The 26,361-nt window shown below is 32.8% G+C and overlaps 2 protein-coding genes across 4 annotated transcripts; one reads left to right on the plus strand and one right to left on the minus strand.

The window, feature by feature from the left end:
* The first annotated feature begins 1,162 nt into the window (after nucleotides 1-1,162).
* LOC148628344 (gelsolin-like protein 1) lies at nucleotides 1,163-17,909 on the plus strand. Of its 3 annotated transcripts, none has more exons than XM_088586069.1 (14): nucleotides 1,163-1,267; nucleotides 2,875-2,911; nucleotides 3,452-3,535; nucleotides 5,712-5,785; nucleotides 7,814-7,888; nucleotides 8,371-8,442; nucleotides 10,151-10,278; nucleotides 10,598-10,706; nucleotides 11,116-11,226; nucleotides 11,919-12,008; nucleotides 12,800-12,894; nucleotides 15,803-15,881; nucleotides 16,161-16,256; nucleotides 17,654-17,909. In XM_088586069.1, exons 2-14 carry the CDS (start codon nucleotides 2,908-2,910, stop codon nucleotides 17,747-17,749), a joined length of 1,113 nt encoding a protein of 370 aa, XP_088442195.1. In that variant the 5' UTR covers nucleotides 1,163-1,267; nucleotides 2,875-2,907; the 3' UTR covers nucleotides 17,750-17,909. The 3 variants fall into 3 exon arrangements, with proteins under 3 accessions (XP_088442195.1, XP_088442193.1, XP_088442194.1); XM_088586067.1 differs by lacking the exon at nucleotides 1,163-1,267 and adding an exon at nucleotides 1,668-1,842; XM_088586068.1 differs by lacking the exon at nucleotides 1,163-1,267 and adding an exon at nucleotides 1,668-1,827.
* Nucleotides 17,754-25,774, minus strand: LOC148628345 (sarcospan-like). Its single transcript, XM_088586070.1, has 4 exons — nucleotides 25,001-25,774; nucleotides 22,522-22,608; nucleotides 21,107-21,407; nucleotides 17,754-18,147 (listed from the first exon to the last, which is right to left on the minus strand). Exons 1-4 carry the CDS (start codon nucleotides 25,388-25,390, stop codon nucleotides 18,086-18,088), a joined length of 840 nt encoding a protein of 279 aa, XP_088442196.1. The 5' UTR covers nucleotides 25,391-25,774; the 3' UTR covers nucleotides 17,754-18,085.
* Nucleotides 25,775-26,361: the final 587 nt, after the last annotated feature.

A 26,361-nucleotide genomic window follows, 5' to 3' on the forward strand; every position in this document is an offset into this window, starting at 1 on the left:
TGAAAACATGTGCAAGAAATTTATAACAATCCAAACAAAGTAGATACTTTGAAGGAGTATATATCAATGCATATATTTAAACAACAGTATTCAATGGATTCAGCTTTGAGATGGGACAATTCAAATAAATAGTAGCATAACATTGTAACTTCAAGTTATTGTTCATTCCATGAAAGTGTTACCATTTACTTTAATTTGCCATTTTATATTTGCTATCCACTTGGGGACCTGCGGGTTTAAAGCTTTTTTAATATAAACAATATTCACAACCAATAGTTTTCCTCATTAGTACTTTTCCTGTGTTAGCATGTACAAAAAAACAAGCAAGTACAAATAAAAATTATGTAAAAAGAAAAACCCATTAAATTAAACAAAAAAACTCATTGTGAGTAATATTCACAAGCTGAGAAAATTCCATATGATGTGAAACATAGCCAGTATTGTCTGTCTTACACCAGACCAGGTAAATTGTCATGGGTGAGTGGCTACGTATTCATCAACTCTTACAATAGCAACTGGTCAGTTTAAATGTCCCAATAGCCTTGTCAATTCTTTGTATTGTCCCGCAGATTTGGTAACAAAAGACTGTCATGGTTGCAGGAAAGTCAGTGAAAATGTAGAAAGGAATGTTAGACATGTTTGAACGGAGTGTGATGATGCTTTTTATTATCCAACAATATTTGTAAAATATGTGGAAATGCATTCGGAACACAAACACAGTTCTTTTTGTTGAAGAACCACAGATGTGATTATGGTTCACTAAAAACAGCAATCGAGTTCTATTTTTTTGTCAACTTAAAATAGAAGAGACTTTTTTGGGTCTAGTAAATATCTATTAATAATGTGCATCATTTCCAATTATATGTAATCACTGGTGTAGCTTTTACAGTACCCGAATACATTCAATGGCGGATCCGGAAATTCCAAAAGGGGGGCTGATGGGCCATAGAGGGTTCTTTCTGGTGATATCTGGTTTTAATACTATCACCCAACTTTTCCGAGCGTTAGATTGGCCAACACCCCTCCCCTCCCCCTTTCCAAAAAAAAAAAACCGCTTGTGTTTTATTAAGACTAAATATTGGTTATGTCGAAATCGTTCCCACGCTTTGAACAGAAAGGTCTGTGTAGTTTTTTTTTCAAATTCATATACAATGCACCATATTGCAATTGTCGGTCACACAGTAAAATGAAACATAACACATGTTTACGCGATCTAATCAATGAGGAAGTTATTTAAACAAGTGTGCCTGGTTTTACCGAATATAAGGTTTGTAAAATGAATCTCTTTTTTTAATCTATTTATAGAAAGATTAATTCGTTATGCCCTTAAAATATAAAGATGAATTAGCATGTTCATCTTTCCATTGTGTTACATTTTATTAATTTAATTATATTCTTGGTACATGTACTTGTGGTGCATATGTAAATAAAATATTAAATACACAATAAAATTTTCCAATTTATAAACACTTAAACACTTTCATAATAGAGCTGTGGTATTACATACTACAAATTATGTGTTTCGTCTTGAACAGAAAGACGACAGCATGTTATAAAAATTCTGTCTTCAACCCATACACTCATTCGTTAGTTTTATCTTTATAAAAACAAAGATTGTTGTGGTACGTTTAAAAGATTAATAACTTGGACCTTTTCACAGGTAATGATTTACCTGTACACGTTATATTAGCATTACAAATTATAATTGACATTTTCGAAATACCCGGGAACGGATATTGATAAGCTTGAATCACAGGAATACTTTATAAACAAACCGGTATTTCTAGTTATTTCATTAGCAAGAGTACCAACGAACTAGTGACATCGGTAGGTTCTTTGATTGTAAGTAAGTTAGACGCATGTTCTGATTCTATTTTAAGGTTGTTTTTTTTTCTTTTTGTTTGCTGTGCAGCAGTTCATAGATTATTGTTTACTTTTATTGATGGTAACTTCTTCTAAAATTAATAATCAATATTCGTTGTCACGAAGCATACTTGGTAAGTTGTTGGGTTGTTGTATAAGTCGACCGTGATAATAATGTCGGTGTTAGGGGAATGATATATTAGCATGTTTGCCATTTAAATTTTTACTTCTAAACTGAAGTCGAAGAAAAAGATTTCAAAAGTTGAAAGTCAAAGCCAGAAAAACGAATCTCAGAACGCAGAACAAAGTACAATTAAAAGCAATAGATAAAAAAGAAATCATATAGGTGCCCTCCCCTCTTATGCTTACGATTGGACAACAATATCATTACTATAAAAATTACACCCCTTACGAATGAGCCTATTTCACGGTTTAGCCAATTTATTGGGTGAGTTTGAAATGTCCCCATAACACGGAGTCAAAATAATTTGTCAAAGTAGGGGTTAAAAGATGAGAGCAATTTTTCATAGGTTTGCGATGGATTTGTTTCACTAACAGTACTATGTTTGATCGTACAAACGGTACCTGTAACTCGTATATTATAGTGATAAACTTATGAATTGCGTTCTTTCTTATATTGTGATAGTAATAATCACTTAAATTTCGATAACATTTGATTCTACTAGACATAGTTACTTATTCCGGGTACGAAATGAAACTAAGTAGATATGCATGTTACTTATAAGACAATAAACGACATTAAAATTCCACCTTTAGAATACAATGATTTAGATATAAAAATGTACAATATTAGATATGAGGTGCGGGACAGCAAACAAATGTTTCTTAGAACTAGCTGTGATGACGTTTATTTTATTTCAATTGATAACTTAGAAGTAAATCATCCTTTGTGTGTATTTACTTCATCATGAACAACTTAAATACAGGAAGGATATTGTGATACACGGTGACAAAATCCAGGTAATTAAATATCCGCTTGTTATTTTTCAGTTGTCATTATTTGATACATCGACAAGAGCATAAATGGGTACGTACAGATAACTTTAGTTATTTTCCCTTTTTTGTGGAAACTTCAGAATCTCAGTTTTGTTTAGAAAATGGGATCGAAACGATTCATGTTTTTTTTTAACTGCATGAAAACACATATTCCTCTGGAATGCGTCAGTGTTATACCTGTACATTCTTTTACATGTCAGCATGGGAAATATAATGTTGCACATATTTTGAAACACGCAGATCCCGAACATGCATGTACATGATATGAACAATACTACATCGATAGCATACGCTTCTTTTGGGAGAAAGTTTGCTTAATATACTACAAGACTTTACGGCTGCTACTTTATACATTATGATAAAACATGCATGAGTTGTCAATTTTAAACTATTATAATTGTTGGTTGATCGCCTTGTACATGTACATGTACCATATTCTAATTTTAGGGTCATGACGGTTTTGCTAGTTCAAGGATAATAGATTTATAAATGCATTTCATTTTACGCATTTACTGACTCCCATTTATCATATAACAATACTATTCAGAACTTTTTATTTCTAACTTTACAGCTGGCCTTATAAAACCTAAACAGTACGACTGGAAAGATTCCAACTTAGCTTTATTTGGCTCAGACACTGAGAGACAGGTTAAAAGTAAGTGTATATTAACCTATAATCCTTTAATATATTACAAGCTAACACGATAGAAACGTATGTGTGATAACATACAGGACATTGTACTCTGTATTGTATCCTGGGGAACATATGTGGACACATTTTTATCTACCAAAGACCGGCAACTGGCTTGAGGCGGGCAAGGACCTGGTGCTCTTCCAATACTATCTTTGTCAGGATTGGTATCATATTAATATCGGTAAATGAATGCCAAATCGTCAGCAATGGGATGATTCAAATACGTCAAATCCCAATTTAAAACATGGCCTAAACGTGAACACATGACACAGAGACTATCTGTATATACAATGTAGCGAACCGACAAATGTAATAAAAAAATTCACATGAAAACTGGAGATAAAGGAAACAAGGCGCCACACAATTAAAAACTGTGAAAAATAGAAGATTTCTCGTTTATACATCTATTTAAGAGCTTCCTGAAACTTCATTTTGGAGGTGTTACTTTTAAATATCCATATCTGCCCCTGGTCATATGTGATTATCAAATGTCGATGCATTAATGCGCTATTGTAAAAGAGTGCAAACTCATTGTTCAGAGAGAAAAAAAAACTTTTATTTTTGGAGAATTTCATTTAGGTAAGCTTTTTCTGTATAGAGTAAAAAGACGAGGAAGTGATTCACATAACACATATTCTGCGTAATCCGCTTTTAGAAGAAATTTAAACGTCTTTTCACGAGCAAAAGGGTCTTCACTTCATACATACATGCATAATTAATATATTTATGAAATAGAAAAATATGGCCATATTGCAGGTTGTGAATACATACTCATTGTTTTGTTTAGGTTTTGATTCGAAAGGATCATAATCAATGACATGTACATGACTTTGTAAATATTTTTACTTTTATCCGACAAATTAGGTTATATGATACTCACTGGTATTTGAAACAGATAACGCTGACATTTTTAAGCTGTTAAAACATTCAAGGATAATATTATCTGAAAAAGATAAACTACGTTTAAAAGTATATGTAACGAGCTCTCATATTTCCAAGTACAAATGTAAAGTGTCTGGTTTTTCTGGTGTGACCTATACACATTTAATGGGGAACAAGAAAAGTAAACATATCGATATTTTACAATAATTCCAATCTAATCACCATATGCATTTTCGTGCATTGTGATTGGTTGTTCACCTTTTACAACCTCTGCGATGACAGTTTTCACAACACTGTAAATTCCATGTACGTATCGTAAATAACATGTCTACCATTGCTTCGACAAGACAGAGCCTAATAAAGACTTGATACGTATTATTTGCTTTATTCCATTTATTTTCGGCATATTTTGTGCAAAGCAACAATTTTGAAAGAATATGGTTATCAATAGCCCGTATTTACTTGGAATATTGAAACTGACAACCATGTCACGTTGTCGGTTAAATGCTAGTATTTGCAATATCAATTTCGGGTGTCAATATACAAAAAAAACACAATTCCTTTTCAGACAAATTGGATTTGAATTATATAAGGATTAAACACTTCTTTTTCAGAATTTATGGTTGTTTAGATTTGTATCATTCACTTACTTAGCTGCGAAATCGTAGCTCTTGATCTTTTTTTTTTTTGATTTTGCGATCTAACGTTAAGATAATACAAAAAAATAGTTAGAGCTACGTTTTGCAGCTGTCACTTGCTAATACTGTTTTCTGTGTAATTGGTTCGATCTTACACATCCATAATTTCTGGAAAACTGTGTATGTTTAAAACCACTTATTTCCGAAGAAAAACGAGCAATACCAATGTGCAAATAAAAATGGGATATCACATTCTAGTACACATAAACAAGAAAGACAAATAAAATATGGACGAAAAACACCAACCTACATCGAGAAATGGGGTGGAATTATTATAAATATATTATATATGTATTATTTTTGTATATACATGTACATGTACAAATGTCATATTGTAGTGCTGCAAATTTTGTATAATGTCTTTGTTTATTCACGATAATTATAATTTTTGTTTCAAACAATATGTTTATTTGTGTCAGTCTCATCCGGAAGTAGTTGTGGATTGTGTGTATTAGTTTGCAATGTCATTTTCGCATGTTTGTTTGTTTGCTTTTTTTTTAGAAGATGTCTCTTGTCCTTTTGATTATAAAATACACACTGAACTGTTTTTTTTCCAGAGGAGTCTGCCCAGCACGAACCAGCATGGAAAAAAGCCGGTGAGAAACCAGGAATACAGATATGGCGTATTGTGGTAAGTAAGTCAAGTATACATGTAATTCAACCTAAGGATCATGAAAAAGTAGTGATGTAAGCTTATTTTTGGCTGGAAACTACGAAAGATCGGTAATTCCATGACTTCTTTCTCAGTTTCCGATTGCCACATTACATTTTTCAGTTCCAACTTGACATTTCTCACTCTCAAGTTGTCATTTCGCAGATCCAAGTTGACATTTCGCAGTTCCAACTTGACATTTCTAATTTCCTAGTTGGTATTTTTCAGTTACAAGTTAGAACTGGGAAATGTCAACTTTGTAATGAAAAAATGTCAAGTGGAACTTGGAAGGGTCTCGCACCAATCGGGAAGTGGGAAAGAAGTAATGTCACTACAGCTCTTTTGTAAAAAGAAACTTTTGGAATGTAGTTAAATGGAAATTGAAGGGATCTTTTTGTTTTAATTATTGTTCTAAATTGATGTGTAAGCACAAGTTTGGCTTCGACATTGATTAAGATATGTGGTTAAGGGAAAATATTTATATTTTATGTTCATTATTTTTAAACGGCCCGGATGTACTCCCACAAGTTACAATTTTATCAATGTAACTTCAGAAGCCCAATTCTAACCTGAACTTATTAATTTCATAGGAAAGGAGAAAAATATGGAAGGGGTCAACTCGAGCTTTCCTGAAAATATAGTAGCATCATTATTTGTAGAATTTATACTGATATTTGAAATCAGTAAAACAATCCATATCAAAAATAATCATTTAAATCTATGATCCAAATATCATTTGATGTTATTGAATTTGTGTCAAGTCATGTTTTTAATCCTTAAATTAAACCAGTTTCCTGTCATGGTCAAAACGTCAATATCCAAATTTACATAGTTTCACAGATTGTTTGTTAAATACCAGTCTTTAAAACATGAAATTCACTTATATTTCTTATTCAGACAGGCGCGTAGCTGCCGTTAGGCTTTTAGCTTTTGCCTGCACTTAAAAAGCTTTTGCCTGCACTTAATTTTGCCAATTTTTTTTTTTTTTTTTTTTGAGATAAAATACATCCAGGAGAGGCATAAATAATGCTCTAAAACGCTATCTCCGCGGAGCTTCGTGGCGAAGCCCCCCTGGACTCCCTATCAGAGCTCCGCCCTGGACCTGCTGGGAACCTTAAGCGGCCCCAGACCCCCTGCCGTAATTTTGCCTACACTTCAATTTGGCCTCAGCTACGCGCCTGTAAAAAAACACTTGCATACAACATAACCAGGCTTAGTTTGTCGTTATGAGCTACAATTATATGGATTATGTATGAAATTTACAATTTGTAAGAAATATCGTTCTTGGTTGTGGTTGATACATCTGGTTACATGGTGTACAGAATGAAGATTGAAGGGGCGTCGCATGTTCGATGGTTTTTTTTCTTCACCATGAGTTGGCTCTTATTGACAGTGTTTGCATTTAATATGAATTGAAACTTGAATATTCCTGTTTTTTTTTTGTTTTTTGTTTTTTGTTTTTGTTTTTTTTTGTTTTTGTTTATTTTAGGTTAAGCCTTGAATGGCGTCTGTGTAAGACAAATATTTATCCTATGTCTATTCAGTTCTGTGTAAAGAATAATAACATTAGAATAATTCATTGGAAAGAGTGAATAATCAAAATATTATCACATGTGCCGAAGAACACCTATATTTAACGAGTGTGCGGAACTGGTTCCTCGCACGAGTTAAATCTTCAAGCGTTTTGCTTAGGCTCGACAGCCAATTGATTATCCTATTTATAATATATAATATATATTTTCTTCATAATTTTTTATCGATATTTTCAACATGAAATTTTAATTCTGTGATTGGTGAATTGATATCAAAGTTGCAACATTCTGGTGGGAGGAATTCCGAAAGTTGAATTACCGAATTTATTTCACATTTTGAATTATCGAAATTTATTACACTGGGAGCATTCGATAAAACAATGCTATCTATATAATAGTTATTTTTGCTACTGATTCTATATTTGTGTCATTTTATATCATTTTTAGAGATTTTAAAGAATCGTTTCTTTTGTAGAAATTCAAAGTGGTTTCATGGCCTGATGAAGATTATGGCAAATTCTATGATGGCGACTCATACATCATACTCAATGTAAGACAAGTGTTTCTGATCTCTTTACCATTTTATTACTTAATAGTCTTTTAAAATTAAAAATATGTATTATGGCCCTTTGTAAGCATTTTAAAAAAAACATTGATTGAAATCTGTAGATGTCATTAGTAATTATCGGTGATTATATTGGTTTTCTATATCTGAAAATACCATGGAAGCTACAGGAATATTGCTTAACTTAGTCTAATTTAATTTGAAAATAAGTTTATAGTAATCTGCTATAGCACTAGTGGCAGATCCAGTGGTGTTCCGGGGGATCGAACCCCTCTTTTTGAAACTTTTGGTGAATCCAGTTCCATGCAAAATTCAAACATAATAGAGTAACTCATTTTTCTCTTGACCTTTTTTTCGAAATATCTGGATCCACCCCTGCCACTAATGAAACATAAAAAAAAGTTCATGTTTAATACAACCTTAGTCTGTGAAAAAAAAAATTTAGTTCGGAAATTTTTATACTTCAGACTTACAAAGAAGCAGGAGGGGACCAACTGTTATATGATGTTCATTTCTGGATAGGAAAATACAGTACACAGGTAAATCAGATAAAAAAAAAAAACTTGAACCCTGGTAAGACAGTCACGGAAATATTTCATCATACTCATTTAATATAAATTATGACACAGTCAGCAGTTTTGTCCTTCAGCCATTGTAGGGGTAAATATTTGGTCATTGCCATGTTTTTTCGAGGTCAACAGCATTGTAGACCTTGAAATAGAAGACTGTATAAAGTGTACAGTAACTGTATTGTTTGTTTTCATACCTTTTCCCCCATTTTTATCTTAATAAATAATAAATTTGGGAAATAAAATATTCATTTTGGTTGATCGTTCTGTTAGTAGAGACAAAGCTGAACAAAAAAGGTAAACGATTTCTATTTAAGGGATGCATTGTATCACTTCAAATCGTGAACTAACTAAAAGTACATACATGTATGTTCTCATAAAAACCGTCTCAGTGGTTTCTTGGTAGCATGCTCGCTTGGAGTGAGGGAGGTCGTGGGTTTGGGCCCTTTTTACTACCGGTTCACTTTGAAATGCCTGTTCAAAATCTGGGACTTATAGTACAATGTATGTGGCTATTTTCATTTACTTTGCCAGTGCTTGTACATTTTATATTTTCCTCCGATTTGTGATTTTTTTTATTTTGAATTCGGTAATTTTGTTGCTACTTGTCTTACCGAGTCACACTTGGTAAATGTAGTCACTGCTTCTCCGCCAAGCACGACCCAAAGTCAAATTTAAAGAACGTGTCCAAATTGTGTGACCATGTACAATAAAATGTCGGCTTAGATTATCAGAATAGTAACAAACATGGTCTGTTCAATTGATCAAACGTTCTGAAATGCATGAAACATTTGCCATATGTCGTAAAACCACAATTATTAAAACGCAAAAACGCATTTGGTTTACACGAGCATGACTGTCATTGAGTGGTTTTCAGTGAGCAGGTGAAATTGTGAAACAATGTTTGTGTAACCCAATAGGGTCGGATATACATGTATGCGTATTTATAGTAATTACAGCATTCACGTCTTTCACTGAATTACAAATACTCCTATAAAAATCTGTTAAATTCATTGTATTTTTCCAAAGTCATTTCCTTTAAAACCAAGTTGACAAGTTGTACATTGTTACAGTTTGTTATATATTTAACGTCTCACGCTTGACAGTCGTTTTGATGCGAAGGTGCATACGTAGATGTGTTTATACACTGAAATGACACATTAAAGTGCCTGTAAGTACGTATAAGGAATATAAAAATGGGATATGTGGTATGATTGCTAATGAGACAGTCATCCACCAAAAGCTAAGCAACGAATATTAAACTTCTACAGATCACACACGGTCTTCAGTGATGGGCAGAATCCATGCCATAAAACAAGCTGTAAAAGGCCCCAAAATAAATGAAGTGAAACTATTCATAAAGACGAAAATCTACCTCCGTTCGAAACTCTCATTCGTTACTCCTCTAACTATGGTTTCCAATTGCATAACATTGACTTTGTCATTTATCAATATGGGGACTTTATTGCAGCCATTTCTTACACGTAACCGTTACTCTTCACACTCTTTAGTGGAACTTTTTCAGAATCTTTATTGCATATTCCCATTGGACACCAACCATTCAAGATTTTGATTCTAATCAAGGTGCATGTTATCAAAAGGGGGAGTTGGTGGTATAAAGTTAGTGTCATAGTGAGCATTGCTTACAGTTTTTTTCTAGTTTCATATTTTGCTTCAGGATGAATACGGCACTGCTGCATACAAAACTGTAGAGTTGGATACTTATTTGGATGATGTCCCCATTCAGCATAGAGAGGTTCAGGGGCATGAATCAGAGCTGTTCAAGTCTTACTTCAAGACCATCACGTAAGAACTGAAAATTTTGCTTACATGTAGTTACATGTATTCAGTGTGTAGTGATGCAACAAGTAATATATGCCCTTTCTTTTTGTTCTCTGTGAAATAATGTGTATTGCTACCCGTCCGTCTGTCCCCATTACAAAGTTTTGCTGTTAAACATTTGACAGCCTATTATTTTGGAGAATGATTTAGGTTTTTGTATGTACCTTCAGCAAAATGTTGGGTCTTTATGTGCGATTTATCTTGGGCACACATCAATCGAAAACTGAAAAAAACTTTCAATGAATGACAATCCTTCTTATAACTCCTGACTATGATTTTTCAGATATCTTCATGGCGGCGCAGATTCTGGTTTCAGACACGTTAAACCAGAGGAATACACACCAAGACTTTTCCATTTCCATGGTGACAAAAGCGGGGTTGAGGTCAAACAGGTACTATTGTATTTTGTTTACATTGCTATTATTTTCGATTTGTTCTCTACAAATTTGAGATTTTTTGTTACGAATGATTACATGTAAGTTATAAATAATTCAGTTAGTTACACTGAAATACAATAAAACTATTGAATATTCGGTGTGAATTATCTCCTAAGAACAGACAGTTTGGAATGAATGGTTTTGCATTTCATCATGTAGACCCATAAAACAACCAAATAACAAAAATGAATATGTGTAGCCTTTTTGGTGTGTATCACATATTACATAATTTGCATGATTCTTACAAAGACTGCTACTTAAAACTAAAAAATATAAAAATATGTTATTTTGGTCTTCACTTTGTTTGATTTACTTTTGCAGACTTTGTGGTTTGCGATTATGTTAAAAACATTGTCTTTTTTAGATCGCAAGAAAGAGGAGTAGCTTAGACTCAACGGACGTTTACATACTTGATATGGGTGTCAAAATATACTTATGGCTCGGGAAAGGTAGCAATAAGGATGAAAAATTCAAGGTTAGTACTGTGGTACTGTGGTAATTTTTATGTTCTTTTTATTGACATTTTTACGTTTCTGTGTGAACCCTCGTCCAATAATGGTTCTTAAGAATCCATGAGGAGTGGCAAATAGATCTCTATAGCGTTTCAAAACGGGCCCATTGAAGCAATTACTCTAAAATCAATGTTCACATTGACAGCAAGTTTACCCTAAAATGACCAACTTTATCTTGACTATGCCATATACATGTACCCCACTTAAGGCTTTTTAGATGTCCACAGGAATGAAATGTCTGAAATTTACCCCACAGAGTGCATTGAATCATGAACTTTACCACACGGTGACAGATTCTGTTTGTTTCAATTTCGTGTCAATATTTCCTTGATAATCTATTTTGACTTTTTCAAACTTTTATTAAAATTTATAATGTACATCACGTTTCAATGTTGAGCGATTAAAAATTTCTGTTCGATAAGTCACCTAGACTATCGACCATATAGCGACAATTCATGTGTACACAAGTAATTAGTTTTTTAAAATATCGTTAAGCATCGAACCATTATGATGCATGTACAAATTGAATGTAGATTCATGTCAATGTTTCTTTATGAATAGTAGACTGAGTGTCCCCATACTAATTGGACGAATGCAAATATTGACATCAACATTTTTATTAAAAATGTGCATTTAAATGTTATTCTTCCTGTAGGGGTTGCAATATGTAAACAGTTTGAAAGACGAGAGAAGGGGAAAGAAAACAGAAACCGAAACTTTGGAGGAGGAAACCACACCAGATTCTGTTAGTACTCAATATATAACAAATACATTAATTTCTCTTGAATTAACCCCTCGACTATCTGACCTTTTATATCATTTGATAAAAATATTGGCATTCGCCTACGAACGTATTAAATAACCTGAAAAATAGCGAACGACTGTGGTAAAAGGGAGACAATCTTGGTGTAGACCCATGAAGTTAATGTTCGTACTTTGAAAGGTACAACATAGGGGAAGTATTGATGTTTAATGATTCAAAGTGGATGGAAACTAGGAGCGGATTCAGAAATTTATAAAGGGTCAGGTCTAATGCAAAAAATTGTTATAGGGGGGCCAGGCACTCCTCAAATTTTGCACGAAATTAACAAAACATTTCCAACAAATGGCAAATGTCTACGTTCCGATGGACCTACCGTAGCGTGGCAATTGCGTTGATATTGTGATAAGTAACTTTCCCTTTTTTTTCATAAAAAAAATATGACAGTCTCCTTGAGACGTTTAGTTTTTCCGCACGCACGATACCTAAACGCTCGCTAAACGCTCACCAAACGCACGATAGACGAACGATGAAAAATAGTAATATTAACAAATAATGACGAAAGAAAAAAGTAGCTGTATGAACCCATATTAGTCCTTAATTGGCAAAAAAGAATGCAATTCTGTTTTCGGTATTGTACTACTATTCCGTATTTTGCTATATGTATATATACATGCTCTGGCTCTGAAACGTGTCCATACACATACAACGCTAAATAATGTACAAATAACCAGCAGTTAGTTAGGACTACCATTTAAGTATTACTACTTGAACAGGATGAGTTTTACACTCAGTTGGACCAGAGTGATGAGGACGATTTCGATGAAAGCTCAGATTTTGAATCTACTAAAACAGAGAAAGAACTGTTCAGGTAAGAAACAATTGAAAAAAAACATTAATTTAATAAAGATACAGTCGACAAAGATCTTAATTTTCATGAAACTTAATATCCTTAATTCGAAACATTAAAAAAAGTGCTTGCAGGTACGGCGCTCATAATTGTACTGTAATTAATGGGCTCTTTCATCCACGTACTGTGATGGGAGTGTCCCGAATTCTACAGCATGCTTTTCATATAAAGATTACGATGATGGTAAACTTAATATCTCTCCTCGCAGCGTTAGAACGGTAGTAATGTATTGTTTTGTGAAACCTTTGATATTATAGATCCATAATTCGGGGGATGTTGCCAAATTCAAAATACGTGAAGTCAATGTCTGGTAACCTTCAACTGTAAACTATCATAGACATGAGGCTCTGCTGAAAGAATAATGCAGTTATTTTCAGTAGTTCATTGCAATTTGATTTAAAGTTAATTAACTCCAGTTCTAGTTTTTGGAGAGGTTTAAAAAAATCACGTGTGTATTTTTTGTAGATTTTTTAAATCTATTTATTGTTAAGTTTATCGTTTGTCATGAACAAGTACACATGCACTTACAAGTCTTGTTGCAATGTACACTATATAAATGCTACACATTTTTACTTTTTAATTTTTTTGGATTTGATTACACTAAATGAAAGCTTGTTAAAATTTTCGAGACAAAACCTGCCGTACCTTAAAAATGCGATTCCGTCTCTTTCAAATTTCAATATAAGATTTTTCGTTATTTTGTATTTATTTTGTCTAGATTGTATGACGTTTCGCGCGCTGTTCGTACCTACAGTGGTAATACAACGTTACGACATTTTTGGGGAAAATCAGAGGAAATGTGGACGCTGTTTTTCTTTGATAAAAAGTTGTCTCATAAATAACCACCAAAAAAATCACAACTTTCTGTGACTAATGATCAACCGCTCCATGCAATCTAGAATAGCTTTGAAGAACTCAGTTTGATGTTTATAATGTATTATAAATTATAAAATTGCTTTTATAAAGAAATAAACAAGAGGGCAATACTATTATTAGTAATCCTCTTGAAATAAATTAACATTAAATTGTAAGTGTGTTTTGTATTTGTGACATATTCCCATGTCCTTTCTTTTTCTAAAGACATATTTAAAATATTTGTGTCGGTGCCTCATTCAGTAATATTTTTGTTTGATTCTCTCCTGTTGAAAGTTTTCATGGAAAGGAAACACAAAAAAAATGTTCCTGCCATGGTTGATGTGCTGTGTATTTAATATAACATTTCCCCATGTCCTTCCTTTCTCATGATAGTTTTTTTCACCGAACCCGTGTATTCACGTTATCACCAGGAAAACTGTGATGGTAAAAATAAAAAAAGGTATTTATAGGCCTATTTGCGAATATTTTATAATCAAAAACTTTCAGCAACATACATTTATACATGTATTTAATTTAATGGTTAATCTAGATGTGTGTTTTTTACTATAAGAATGACATTTTCGAAACCGCACCGGTGATTTTTTCTTAAAATATACGACAATATCGCATTTTAATTGTTGTTTTGAATAAAATCCTTAACTCATGCGAAAAAATCGCCAACCACACTTACGGAACGTCGCTTTTACCGTTATTGAAAACGTGATTTTTATGGCGTTTTTTTTAAGATTTGTAAAATATGCTGTTGTAAGAGTAATAAGAATCAGAAATTAAAAGTCTAGGACTTCATAAAAAGCTGAGAAAAATAACATTTAGAAAACATTTGTTGTTGGAAAACGGAATGTAGCACTATTATAAAAATAAGACGTGAACTTTGCATAAATTGCCGTAATGCGAAAAAGAGCATGTGTGTTATTTTGACTCAATAAAATGTTGCCTTATTTCGTAAAACTCTGTTAAAATATGTTGAAATTTATGATTTTGAGTAAAATAATAATACTTAAATGTAAAAAGAATGTACCTCTGTCCATATATGATACTCCTTTTCTTTGTTTGACTTGGTGTACTAGTTCTGTTGTGTTTTGTGGGACAGTTTTGTCCTTGGTATTTCTGAACAGTTGCTGGGGAATGAGGTCACCATGACGTCAAAATAAAACAACATTAAAAAACGTGGATATTTGCCATTTTAAAAAGAAAAATTTTCGTTTTATTATAAAAAAACAAATTTTCTATGTCATTTTAAAATTATTCATGCGACTAAAAATGTTACCTGGGACAGCTGAACAATTGCAGATTTCAACACTTTTAGGATGTATATATATGACTACGGCGCTTTATTTTGACATTTATCCAGCTAAATATATTTCTACACCCATATTCTTTGAGAATAATTCATAGTTCGATAGCTTACTACAGGTTAATTAGTTTTATCGCATTTTTACCGGTCGATTACGCCGCTATTTTGAAACATTAGTCAAGTACGAACAGCGCGCGTTAAGTCTATGTACTTTTTTAAAATTCTACTGAACAAAACATCTTGAACCGTCAAAATGTGCATCGGTACAAGGTTAACATGTCCTGTTTATTTACAACACAACGACATGCCTGTGCATTTGGTAGAGATGTAACTACATGTATTATGTAAACCAAATTTTAAAAAATCTACTGGAAAACAGGATTTGGTTTTGTATATAGACTATACAATAATCGCTAGTATCGTTACCATAACCTTGTTGAGCTATTTGTAGTATATGAAACCTGTCAAAAATGTTCTTCCCCATTCATCGGATATGGAACTTCTGCTTAGCAACACGTTTTTATTATTTTTATTTTGGCTTACCTTTCCGAAGCACCTGAGTAAATGTCTGGTTAAAATAGATTTTACGTTAACGTTGTTTGTTGCTAATTTTTTGTTGTTTCTTTACGTGTTGTTTGTGTCTTTTTTTCTCATGTCCTCGATTTATACATTTTTGAGAAAAGGGTATTGATTTTTTAGGTTATCAGATGCTACTGGAAAGATGCAGATGACTCTTGAGAAGACTGGAAAAATCGAAAATGGAGATTTCAAATCAGAGGTATTAACTACATGTAGTTGTTTAAAAATCGCGTTGTTTTTTGTTTTTTTTTTTTTTTTGGTTTTTTTTTTTTTTTGGTTTTTTTGTTTTGTTTTTGTTTTGTTTTTGTTTTTTTTTATTAGGTGATAATCATGTAGCTGATACATGTCAAGTGTTCAATAACAATTATGCGATTAAAAAAAAATACTGTTTTCAAGGTAAACCTTTTTCCATTCTTCCAGATATCATTTTGCTTTAAATTGTTACCTGTTTGACGTACAGATTTGTCTTCTGTTTTAGGACGTGTTTATTTTGGATACTCAGAAAGAATTGTTCGTATGGATAGGAAGTGCAACAACATACGCTGAACGCAAAAATGCAATGACATATGCCCATGTAAGTATAAACGTGGTCTCTGTGATACGCAAGTTGTGTCATGCGCAATATCTTACATTTGGTACATGTAATTAATTGCGCATATCTCAAGTGTGTTAAATCGGCGATTACGTCCTACCACATTCATGATATGAACTTCTTAAGTCTTACTTTTCCGCTGGCGCTTAGTAGCTAGGTGCATGTCCGAAACAGATAAAGTGGTGACTATGATTATATATGCTCCAGTGACGTGTCTTGGTCGAGTGGCATGACTTTCCTTTCGCAACTATGAGTTGGTCAATGATAAAGTTAGCTACATTTATTCAGTCTTACAATTTCAACAACTTACATAAAATGGATGACAAATGCTTATTGTTGAAAAAACGATTTACAAACATTTCTAAAAGTATTTAAGACTTGACGTAAGTTTGCTTTAACCCGTACATGTAAGCAACACATCCACTAGGCAACCTACTGGAATCTGACACATATCCATACGGGCCAGACCCGGCTTACATCCCCTGTAAAATTGGGGGAACGCATGATATCTAAGACTTCACTTTTCACTAATTTACTCCCTGAAACCTTACTTGCCTCGATTCATTCGCCCTTTAATCTTAATGGCGCACCGAACCAGAAATCTTGGATCACTATTGTTTCGAAAGGTGAAAAATTGTTATGTTGCACACACAAAAAAATCTTTATCTGCTTCCGTTGAATGAAAGTTTTAATATATAGTTTCATCGTGTTCGTCAGTCCGTTTTTTCAACTTTTTTTTTCAAATTTAAAATATTTATTTTTCTGCAAATATTCTAAGCAGTATACACAATGTGAACCACAAAAGGCTAGTGATTACTGATTACAGTTTATTTTACATTGAGAAGTTATTAACTACCAGTCCAAATAAAATTCCGACACTTGGTATATACAGAAGAGGTGATTCAAGGTGTTCGAAAACCCACCAAAAATGGGTTTTTTTTGTCTACATATGCTGTATTTTTATACTTTTTGAACTGTTGAGAAAAACCACATGTCCATCTCCCACTTAAACCAAATCAAGAATGATAACTCCTGGAAAGTGCCAGTTTCATACGCAATCTACATTTTTTTCTCAAAAGTGCAACAACCAAATGAAATACCAAGAACTAGTTATGTGGTCTGACTGAGATGAGAACTAAAAGTGAATTTGGCAGGTTTTTGACATGCATGAATCACCTTCTGTCTGACTTTTATAAAGATTGCTACTTAATACTATTTTCTGCATGAATTTACATGTATCTTCAATTTAAGTACATTTAGGTGAAAAAATATCTAAGCTTCTGTATACATATTAATTCTGCTCTTTACCATCCCCACTATGGTTAAACAGACCGATTTACGCGTACATGTACTTGATATAAGTGTTTGTTTATTTGTAGAACTACCTAATGAAATCAGACCACCCCCTAGTTCCTGTAAGCTGCCTCTCTGAAGGGAAGACCACCAGATCATTCCAGACCGCTATTGCAGCTTAAAACCTTTTCTTTTCGAACACTGCTGATCAATCGACATATCAATAGTGCTGATCATGCTATTCTATAGACTTTCATAAACTGTCATTGTTCGTTTATACATACGTTATTTCTTTGTATACTCAATGTTGTTTTTTGTGTATTAAATTAAGGAACAAGTGTTTTCATTTTTCTTATTTATTTTTCAAGTTATGTAATACGTCATACAGGTAACAATTCGCAGTAGGTATTTTGCCAGTAACTTTATTTTTACGTGTGCATCCGTTTACATCAAGTTGTTCTGCTTTTCATGACAGTGCCAAAGAAGTTGAATTATAATTCTTAAACGTTGTTTAACTCCTATATCATATATGTGGATAATTCGGTTAGATCAATGTTCTCTTTACACTGCCTGAATATCCCTGAAAAATTCAATAATAAATAGGTTAGAATATCCCTATCAACTGATAACTTATGCTTAATGTCTAAATAGGGTTAGCTAGATTTGTAAAGTCCTCGTTTTCTACTGCTAGCAAAATATAACGAGGAATCCGCAGAGCTCCAGATAAGGGGAGTAATTGAGTAATTACCCAATTAAAATGGGCAAAAACCCTGTTGTTCAGTCATCAAAAGAGTCCTAAAACCCAACGGCAAAAAATGGAAACCCAATTTAGAAAAAGTTGAAGGGTGCAATTTTTGTTCAAATAAGCTATTTCTTATAAAGGACAAATAATAACAATATATTTGATAGGAGCTCTACTTATTGTGTTTGTTCCTTAAAACTCAACATTTTATTGCATTTCAATGTGCTTCATAAGTCTTAACATGAAAAACCTAGTTCAAGTTGTTTGAACTGCATACTAATCAATTACTCAATTCATATCATATCTTGAAGGAGGGATAGTTTACTAAACAAAATATGTTTCACCCAATATAATTTAGAAATGAAGGGTAATTTCACTCATTTGACCAATTCTTATCTGGAGCTCTGCCGTGATTCAATCCAACTTGGTTTGAGGTTGTCTATAAGTGGACATTTTTATTAAGATCATGTCGAGTTTTAACACAAACATCACAATCAATGGTTTTATCCGGCAGGTACTTATGGATACCCCTTTTTCAATCGATCAATTGGATTAACTGCTAATTATATGTTGTTTAGACTTGGATAAATTTTAATATACAGATATAACTAGTATACATACCTTGTTAATTTCTTTCCACCGGATAAATCTTAAATTTGATCAAACTGACATGTAAACCAAATTGAATTTGTGATAGCTCCAACATTTATACAGAATAGAACTTAATTATGTTGAAACGGCTAATTATTAACACAAAACAATCAGTTGTTACCAATGATCTAAGTGGCGTAAAAAGGGATGTCCACAAGTGCCAGTGGATATAATTACTATCCATGATTTACATGTATATTGCCTAACAACAGTATTTCAATTATTCAATGCTAATACATTCTAGGTTGCTTTGGTGTGTATTTTGGTATCATCTATTTTCTATTGTCTTTCTCAAATATGTATTCGTTGGCTTACCATTCGTCACATGCAGTTAAATACACATATATATACAAATACCAAAAAGGCACCTCCTTTCGAAGCGATGACAATGAAGGGTTACTAAATGGGCAGACACACATATTGTTTTACTCGTGGAGAGGGAGGTACAAGTCAGGATTTTAGATGTACACGTAAAACATTAACAATTACATGCCAATATAACATCTCTTTATTTGACATTATAAAATTAAACAATTATGTGAATAAAAATATAAATAATTTTACACAATTTTTATATGGCAAAAGAACAGTCATAAAATATATGTTAATGTAACGAACGCGGCCGTCTTAGGAACCATATTACTTCAGTACTATTTTCTATGTACAATGTACACGTAATTTAGGCCTTTTTTAAATCTTTGCATTGCATAATCATAATTATTCGGAAAACTACAATACTAGTACATGTATTTTAGCAAACTGGATATATTCTGAGAGTTGTTTCGGCAATTTTTTTAATAAAAAATACAGGTTCTACAGACCCTGAATCGCTCACCTGGAGAAACTAAAATGATGTGGTCATATCATTTAATTCATAAAGCTTAAATGGCCTCTGCGTCCTCCTTGTTTAATCAGTAATCAAGAGGAACCAAAAGTGGATCTTTTGTAAAGGCTCTTGTGTGCTTCATTTCTGTCAAGTTTGGTTAAAATTGGTCAAGGGTTTTTTTTTAAAGAAGTCGAGCAATTTTTTTCAAAATATTTTGAAAAGTTTACGGGTGACGGATGTAAAGTGATTACATAAGCTTACTGGAACCTTCGGCCAAGGTGATTTAAAACATGTATAGAATTTCGGTTAAATCCATCACAAGGGGATGGTTAAAGGTTAGAAGAAGGTTAAAGAAATAACATCATACACGGCAAATATATATATATATATATATATATATATATATATATATATATATATATATATATATATATATATATAAACGTCTCAGAATGTGACGACTCTATTCGCCACACTGCTCCATGGGATCAAATTGATACAGGGAAGATATATAAACGTATAGAAAGGTCTGAAAAATTCCCAACGATGTTAGAACTGTCAAATTTGCGATGCAAATTTTTGGTCGTTCCCTCCGCGGGACTCGAACTCGTACCGCTGTGACATCTATGGCAACACCGCCTGCACTAAGTCCTGCGCCCTAGACCACTCGGTCAGCTAGGCTTTAAAAAAGGTTGGTGACGTCACAGCTATTATTACAAAATTTGGTCTATGAGATGACGGACACAATTTTTTATCCAATCAGAAAGCGCGTTACTTATGAAATTGAAGTATCATATAGTAATATTTTTTACATATTCAATTCAATATAGAAATAGAAGACTAGTCAGTGCCGTTAATTAAAGTGAAATAAAAACGGAATTTGATGAATTCTATTAAAAACAAGATGGTCGTTCTCCTAATAAAGTAAATAATTCACCCGAGTCTGATTATTTCGGTAAAATACAAGATAAGTTAATTACGTATATAAAGGATTACTATAATGTAGTCCACTACTGTGCACTATTGTACAATCATATTAGAATCATTATTGTGTAGTTGCGGATCTTGAAATCTTGTAAAACACTGAAACTTCGGTCACATCTCTACTAATTTCACGAAATGACCAAATCTGCATCTTATTTCTACGATGATTCAGAAAAGGTAAATACGAATGCGTGTCACAAGTTTAAATACAATGAATCTCTCGATCACACAATCATGAAAACCGTAGAAAAATGAAAAGACTAATATTACTCTCCATTTAAACAAGGTCACCATTACTGTTTGAACTCAATGAATATCGAATTCCTGAGTAAATACCTCCATATTTAGAGTTCCACAATATAATCGCAAACCAGAAAGAAAACCCGCTGCCTAAGACGCAAAGTCCACTCTCAACAAGAAAACATATCTTCACTAAACAAAAAAGTATGTCACAGTTCCCAAGACCTCTGTAAGCATGCGGACTCGAAGTGTCGTCTGCTGTTTCGTAACAAAAACAGTCGTCATCTGTGAGTTTGCAGTACTGGAATTCATGCATTTTAACAACATGTATCACCGGAAATGTGCTTGCAATCAGACAAAGAAATATGCACACTGCTGTAAGAAGAAAACAACATCCCTGAAAAAAAAACAGAAAGAGAACTTGAATTTAGAGAAATGTGTTCAATCGGAACTCCTCAGCCTTTCTAGTAACACAAAAGAAAAACCTAGGAGTATACAGGCTGAAAATTTTAATTAGCTAATTCCAGCATCTACTTGAACTGGTTTTTTTTTACTATTTGTACAAATGTACGTGTGAAAGGACAAATAATAATTATATGATAGAAATAACATCTGTGCGTCTGCCAGCACGGTTCTCGTGATTTGGACGGACAAATTGATATTATTGCTATTCGTCCGCCCGGACGCCACGGACGAATAGCTACGGCCTACTTTTTAAGCTCCTAGTTTCGCGCCAACATTCTTCAGAGTTATTGTTCTTTATTTCTAGTGATATCTAACAAAATTTTCTAGTGCCACCTGGTGGATAAAACTACTTTGAGTCGCGTATGACTACAATACCGGCAAATTTTTCAAGAAGAAATTCTCCATTCTGCATCCGAGGTTTTTTTTAGTGTAGCGGAAATGGCCGAGTAGTTCCGATTAGGAATGTGTTATGACAATTGAGTATAATTATGTAAACCTGAGATAGATCTTAGACTAATTGTTTTCCTTTGCAGTGGTAATATATTTTCAGTTTTTTTTTTCTTTTTTGCTGTTCTCCGTATACCTGTACATACATGGTACATGTATCTATTAAATAAGTATATGCATTTGAATAAGTACGTTGGATATGAATGAAGGAACATAATGCAACTTATTCTTAGAAGATATTTATCAGAGTATACATGTACATGTATACAATGTATGTATGTTAAAGAAAGTCCATTCATCACAGTGCCAAACATAATTTCTGTAACTGTTTCTTGCAGTACTAGACTAAGTACGTGTGTAAATACGAAAGCTTGAGAAGCTTGCTTCATAAGCAAAATTGTGAATAGCCACAGAATTTTTTAAAGTTGAGAACAATAGCCGACAGCTCATTTAGGCCCAGCATTTAGTAATCATTAGTGTTCTGGTACATTCAATAAAACGCTTCGAAAGATTACAACAGAACACTAGGTGACTATTAATGGCCAATTTGGTGGTAACATACACTTCATTTAATATTTTATATGATAAACATAGTTCACCTTAATAGCAAAATGTTTTGAACTTCCGATATAATTTTCATAATCGTTGGCACACACATATACACCGAAGCATCCTGCAAGGAAAAGCTGAAAAAGAAAATGAGTTGTGGTAAAAAAAAAAGATAAAACTTCACCACAAGATTGATCGAGATATTTAATGACAATTCATGAAGTGAGTAAAAAATGAATGAATTTATAAGCCAAGTTACAGAATACAAACAGTTTCTGTAGCGACAGCACAGTAGCAACTTAGCATTCATTCAACAATTTTTATTTTCAAATTATTATCCGGTATGTACATATTGTTTCAAAGTACTACGTTAGTTGCTTCACTTTGAAAGTGTTTGTTTACAAATTTGAAGTTTTAAAGACCTCGTTGATATAATTTGATTATTTTTTTGTTAGTACTTCAGTACTTTGCTTTTTTATTATAGTTGACTTTAGAACAGTAATTTTCATTAGCAAGTTTTTTTTTTTTCATTTAAGAAATATTATTGTACTACAGATTTCTAATACATAATTATCTTTTGTACAATGTTCATTCATATATACTTGTGTACGTTCTACCCACTCGACCTGCCAAGCAGATGAATTATAGCTAAACGGTTAATTCAGGTTAAACATTTTTACCCTTTGCACTAGAGTTCTCCAAAGATCGCACACGCCGGCTTCATCGAAGCAGAAAAAAATGCAGAGTTAAAGACTTGACAAACAATACCAGGCATATGTTCGTTACATGTACTATAATACTGACTTTGTGCACAACTGATATGTAACCGACAAGGCTTGGAATCAGGGAAATGCGATCGAGGCCCGGTCGAGCATTTTTACGTGTTAAATCCAGTTGTTTATTTAACACACTATTCATGTCTTTAACTTTAATACTGCATCACATAATTTATAAAAAATAGATTATTTTTTAAGCCAGGAAACATATTGTTTTAACTTGAAGTTTTAAGTTTGAAGTTTGAATATTTCTGTGGTCACAGTAAAAAGTAAACAGTTACATTGTAAAACATCATTTGTACATCAATGCTAGCTAGTATATAGTATTTATAAATAAAACAAAAGTTATGCTTGTAGATCACAGCAATGTATTTTAGTGATTATTAAAAATTCGGGATATTGAAAAAAAAGATTGATGGAACGACGAAGATTAAGAAATCATGTCTACATTAATGATAAGTGTTCAATTGATACGTGAAGTTGCACAGCTACATCATCTTAATCTACAAAATTTCATATTTGCAGGACAGTTGTATCTAGAAAGACTGCCCCGATAACCCTAGCTACATGCACTATACGTAAATGGTGTGCATACAGTCATGTATGACATTACATGATTGTAAATACAGCAAGCATAGTTAGCATAGTTTGTTTAAATCTTATACTTTGTCTAGTATAATTCATTTAAGTTTATTCACTTTATATATGAATTATACGTTGTATGCGGAATGTGTACGTAATGTCTATTCTTTTGGGTGTTTAAATCTTGAATGTTGAGATGTATCCACCGCCAGTTTCAAAAACACATCATTGAAGTAAACAGAATGAAAAAATAATAGAAATACGTGCATGCATGTGTTTTATAAAAAAAAAGTTTTCTTTGATTTGGCTATCAAGTTTACAAAACGGTAGACAAGAAACTGACAAGAGATATTTCAATGAAGTACTTCAAGACGACAGAAACGGAGAATTTCTGTTTAATATAAAGCTCACAGCTTGAAGCACATGTAAAACAGTAATAGCTATTCTTTTACTCTAAGATATCTTAATTGGTGTCTTATCTTTCAGTTTACAATCAAAAGAAAACATATTGATATAACACAATCTACTTAATTCTCCACAGTTCAATTTAATGATAACCTCTATCTTAAAAGAGCTTATCTGTTTTAGAATTTTCTAGCGAAAGTGAAACATTAACTGCTGTATTGTAAGCTCCGGTAACAGATGCCAGTCACGTCGCTGTTGATAGAAAAACACTTGTTTGCATACCAAGAATTATAGTATGTTGTAATTTTAGATTTTTTTTTCACACGCCAGGGTTGTTTGTAAAAATGTGACGAGTGAGAAATGATCTGGCTTTTCAAACAAATTTACACAAGATTTATGGCTTCAAGAAATTCGATTATGTCATATGTGGACATATAATGTAAACTTAACTATATTATCATGTACATGTATTTCAAAATAAAAGTGAATAGATAAAATTTATGAATAATTGTAAGCAACACTTTGTTCGTTTTATACGGTTTGTTTTTCTTATAGAACAAATAAACAATCATCTTTGAGACAGAACGTGAAATTCGAAATTGGAAAAAAATGAAGCAAATTAATTTAAACATAACCATGATAACATATAAGTATATTACAAAATTAAGCAATTTCGGTTTCTTCATTGTTAAATACCTGTAGCCTACATAGTATTACTACATGTGTCATAAATTTATCATTATTTAAGTGAATCATAATCACTTACCGGTATACCCGCCCAAAATGGCGTATCCCTGATCTTCAAAGAGTTGGTCGTATAGAAAAATAAATAGAATGAAACTGCTGTTATTGTAGCTCCAATTACTAACTGGCTAAAAACTAGAAATAGCCTCAATGAACAACAAGATTTACAAAAGTTCGCACAACATTTAGTAGTCCCTTGTTTTGGTTTCGGCTTGTGTGCTCGTCCCAAGTCCTGTGGTACCAAACTCTGAGGTACTGTTGTATTTAGTCCGCTTAACATTGATTGTTGCATATACATGCGTAGTTCCGGGGTACTCCTTGCCTGGTGCTTCGTCCATTTTGACGATGGTCCATATACATGGAGTGATTTTAAAGACGACGCAGAATGAGCACGCTGACGCCCGTTGTCCATTTCAATTAGAAAGTCCGATGAAATTGACAACTCTCAACTAATCAAAAAATGTATTGGGTTTTTAACTCCTATGAAATAACATGACAATCAACAATCATAATACATACCACAGAGTCCTCAACGTTAAGAGACACTTGTTTACATGAATAGTACTATTTGTAAAGTTTACTTACACCCTTGTGTATATCGCAAAATTAACAATACACGATGTATAAATAAAACTTTATTGCGCGTCACGGAGAAATAATAACGAGGTTGCCAGATGCGAGGAAGCTGAATGTGGGAATGTTAACGCAGTGTCAGTAATCTATCTAATTACCCAAAACAATGACTACGTTGTAACATAAGGAAACGACATTATGCATACGACCAGATGTAAAATCTCTGTGTTTAAATACTTATCATATATAATATAGATTAAAGGTATTTACTTACCTGGACCAGGTGAAACATTAGTATGTAATATCTTAAGATGTATCTTGACTTGTAATAGGGTTGTGACTGAAATGTTTCATTTATGGTCATTTTTATCACATGCGTTGCGTCTTGTTTTAAAATTACGTATATTTATTGAAGGCTAGCTCACTGAAAATTTAACATTTTCAACTAATAGGGAGTAGCAAATGCTACTATATGATAAATGCTACTATATTTATCGGAGTATACATGTACATGTATACAATGTATGTATGTTAAAGGAAATCCATTTAACAGAAAATGAGTCAATTCGTTTTCAAAGTTCTGTTTGTACTGTTGTAAAATTCAAAGTTGAAGTACACAACTTTTTTGTAAAACTTTTGTTTTTAATTATTAAAGTTTTATCGGGATACAGACGTACATTTAATGTTTATGTTTTAATACCGATACCATGTTTTGTAACCTGCTTGTGTTATTCCTGTGAAAAATTACGAGGATGTTTGAGTGTTTAACTTGAACAGAGTATTATATGCCTGTAAAAACTGTTATTCTTT

The sequence above is a fragment of the Perna viridis genome, chromosome 1 (genome assembly GCF_037379345.1).
Source record: "Perna viridis isolate PV_CMFRI_1.1 ecotype Kerala chromosome 1, ASM3737934v1, whole genome shotgun sequence".
Classification (NCBI taxonomy): Eukaryota; Metazoa; Mollusca; class Bivalvia; order Mytilida; family Mytilidae; genus Perna; species Perna viridis.

What these genes read in the sequence shown, in the direction of transcription:
- LOC148628344 (XM_088586069.1), top strand. An exon ending in TAGGAAAATACAGTACACAG is followed by an intron (nt 8,443 to 10,150) that starts GTAAATCAGATA and finishes ATTTTGCTTCAG; the next exon opens with GATGAATACGGCACTGCTGC. An exon ending in GCGGGGTTGAGGTCAAACAG is followed by an intron (nt 10,707 to 11,115) that starts GTACTATTGTAT and finishes TGTCTTTTTTAG; the next exon opens with ATCGCAAGAAAGAGGAGTAG.
- LOC148628345 (XM_088586070.1), bottom strand. Translation starts at nt 25,390, where the DNA reads ATGGACAACGGGCGTCAGCGTGCTCATTCTGCGTCGTCTTTAAAATCA. An exon ending in CATTTTGGGCGGGTATACCG is followed by an intron (nt 22,609 to 25,000) that starts GTAAGTGATTAT and finishes TTTCTTTTTCAG; the next exon opens with CTTTTCCTTGCAGGATGCTT. An exon ending in GTGGAACTCTAAATATGGAG is followed by an intron (nt 18,148 to 21,106) that starts GTATTTACTCAG and finishes TGAATTTTTCAG; the next exon opens with GGATATTCAGGCAGTGTAAA.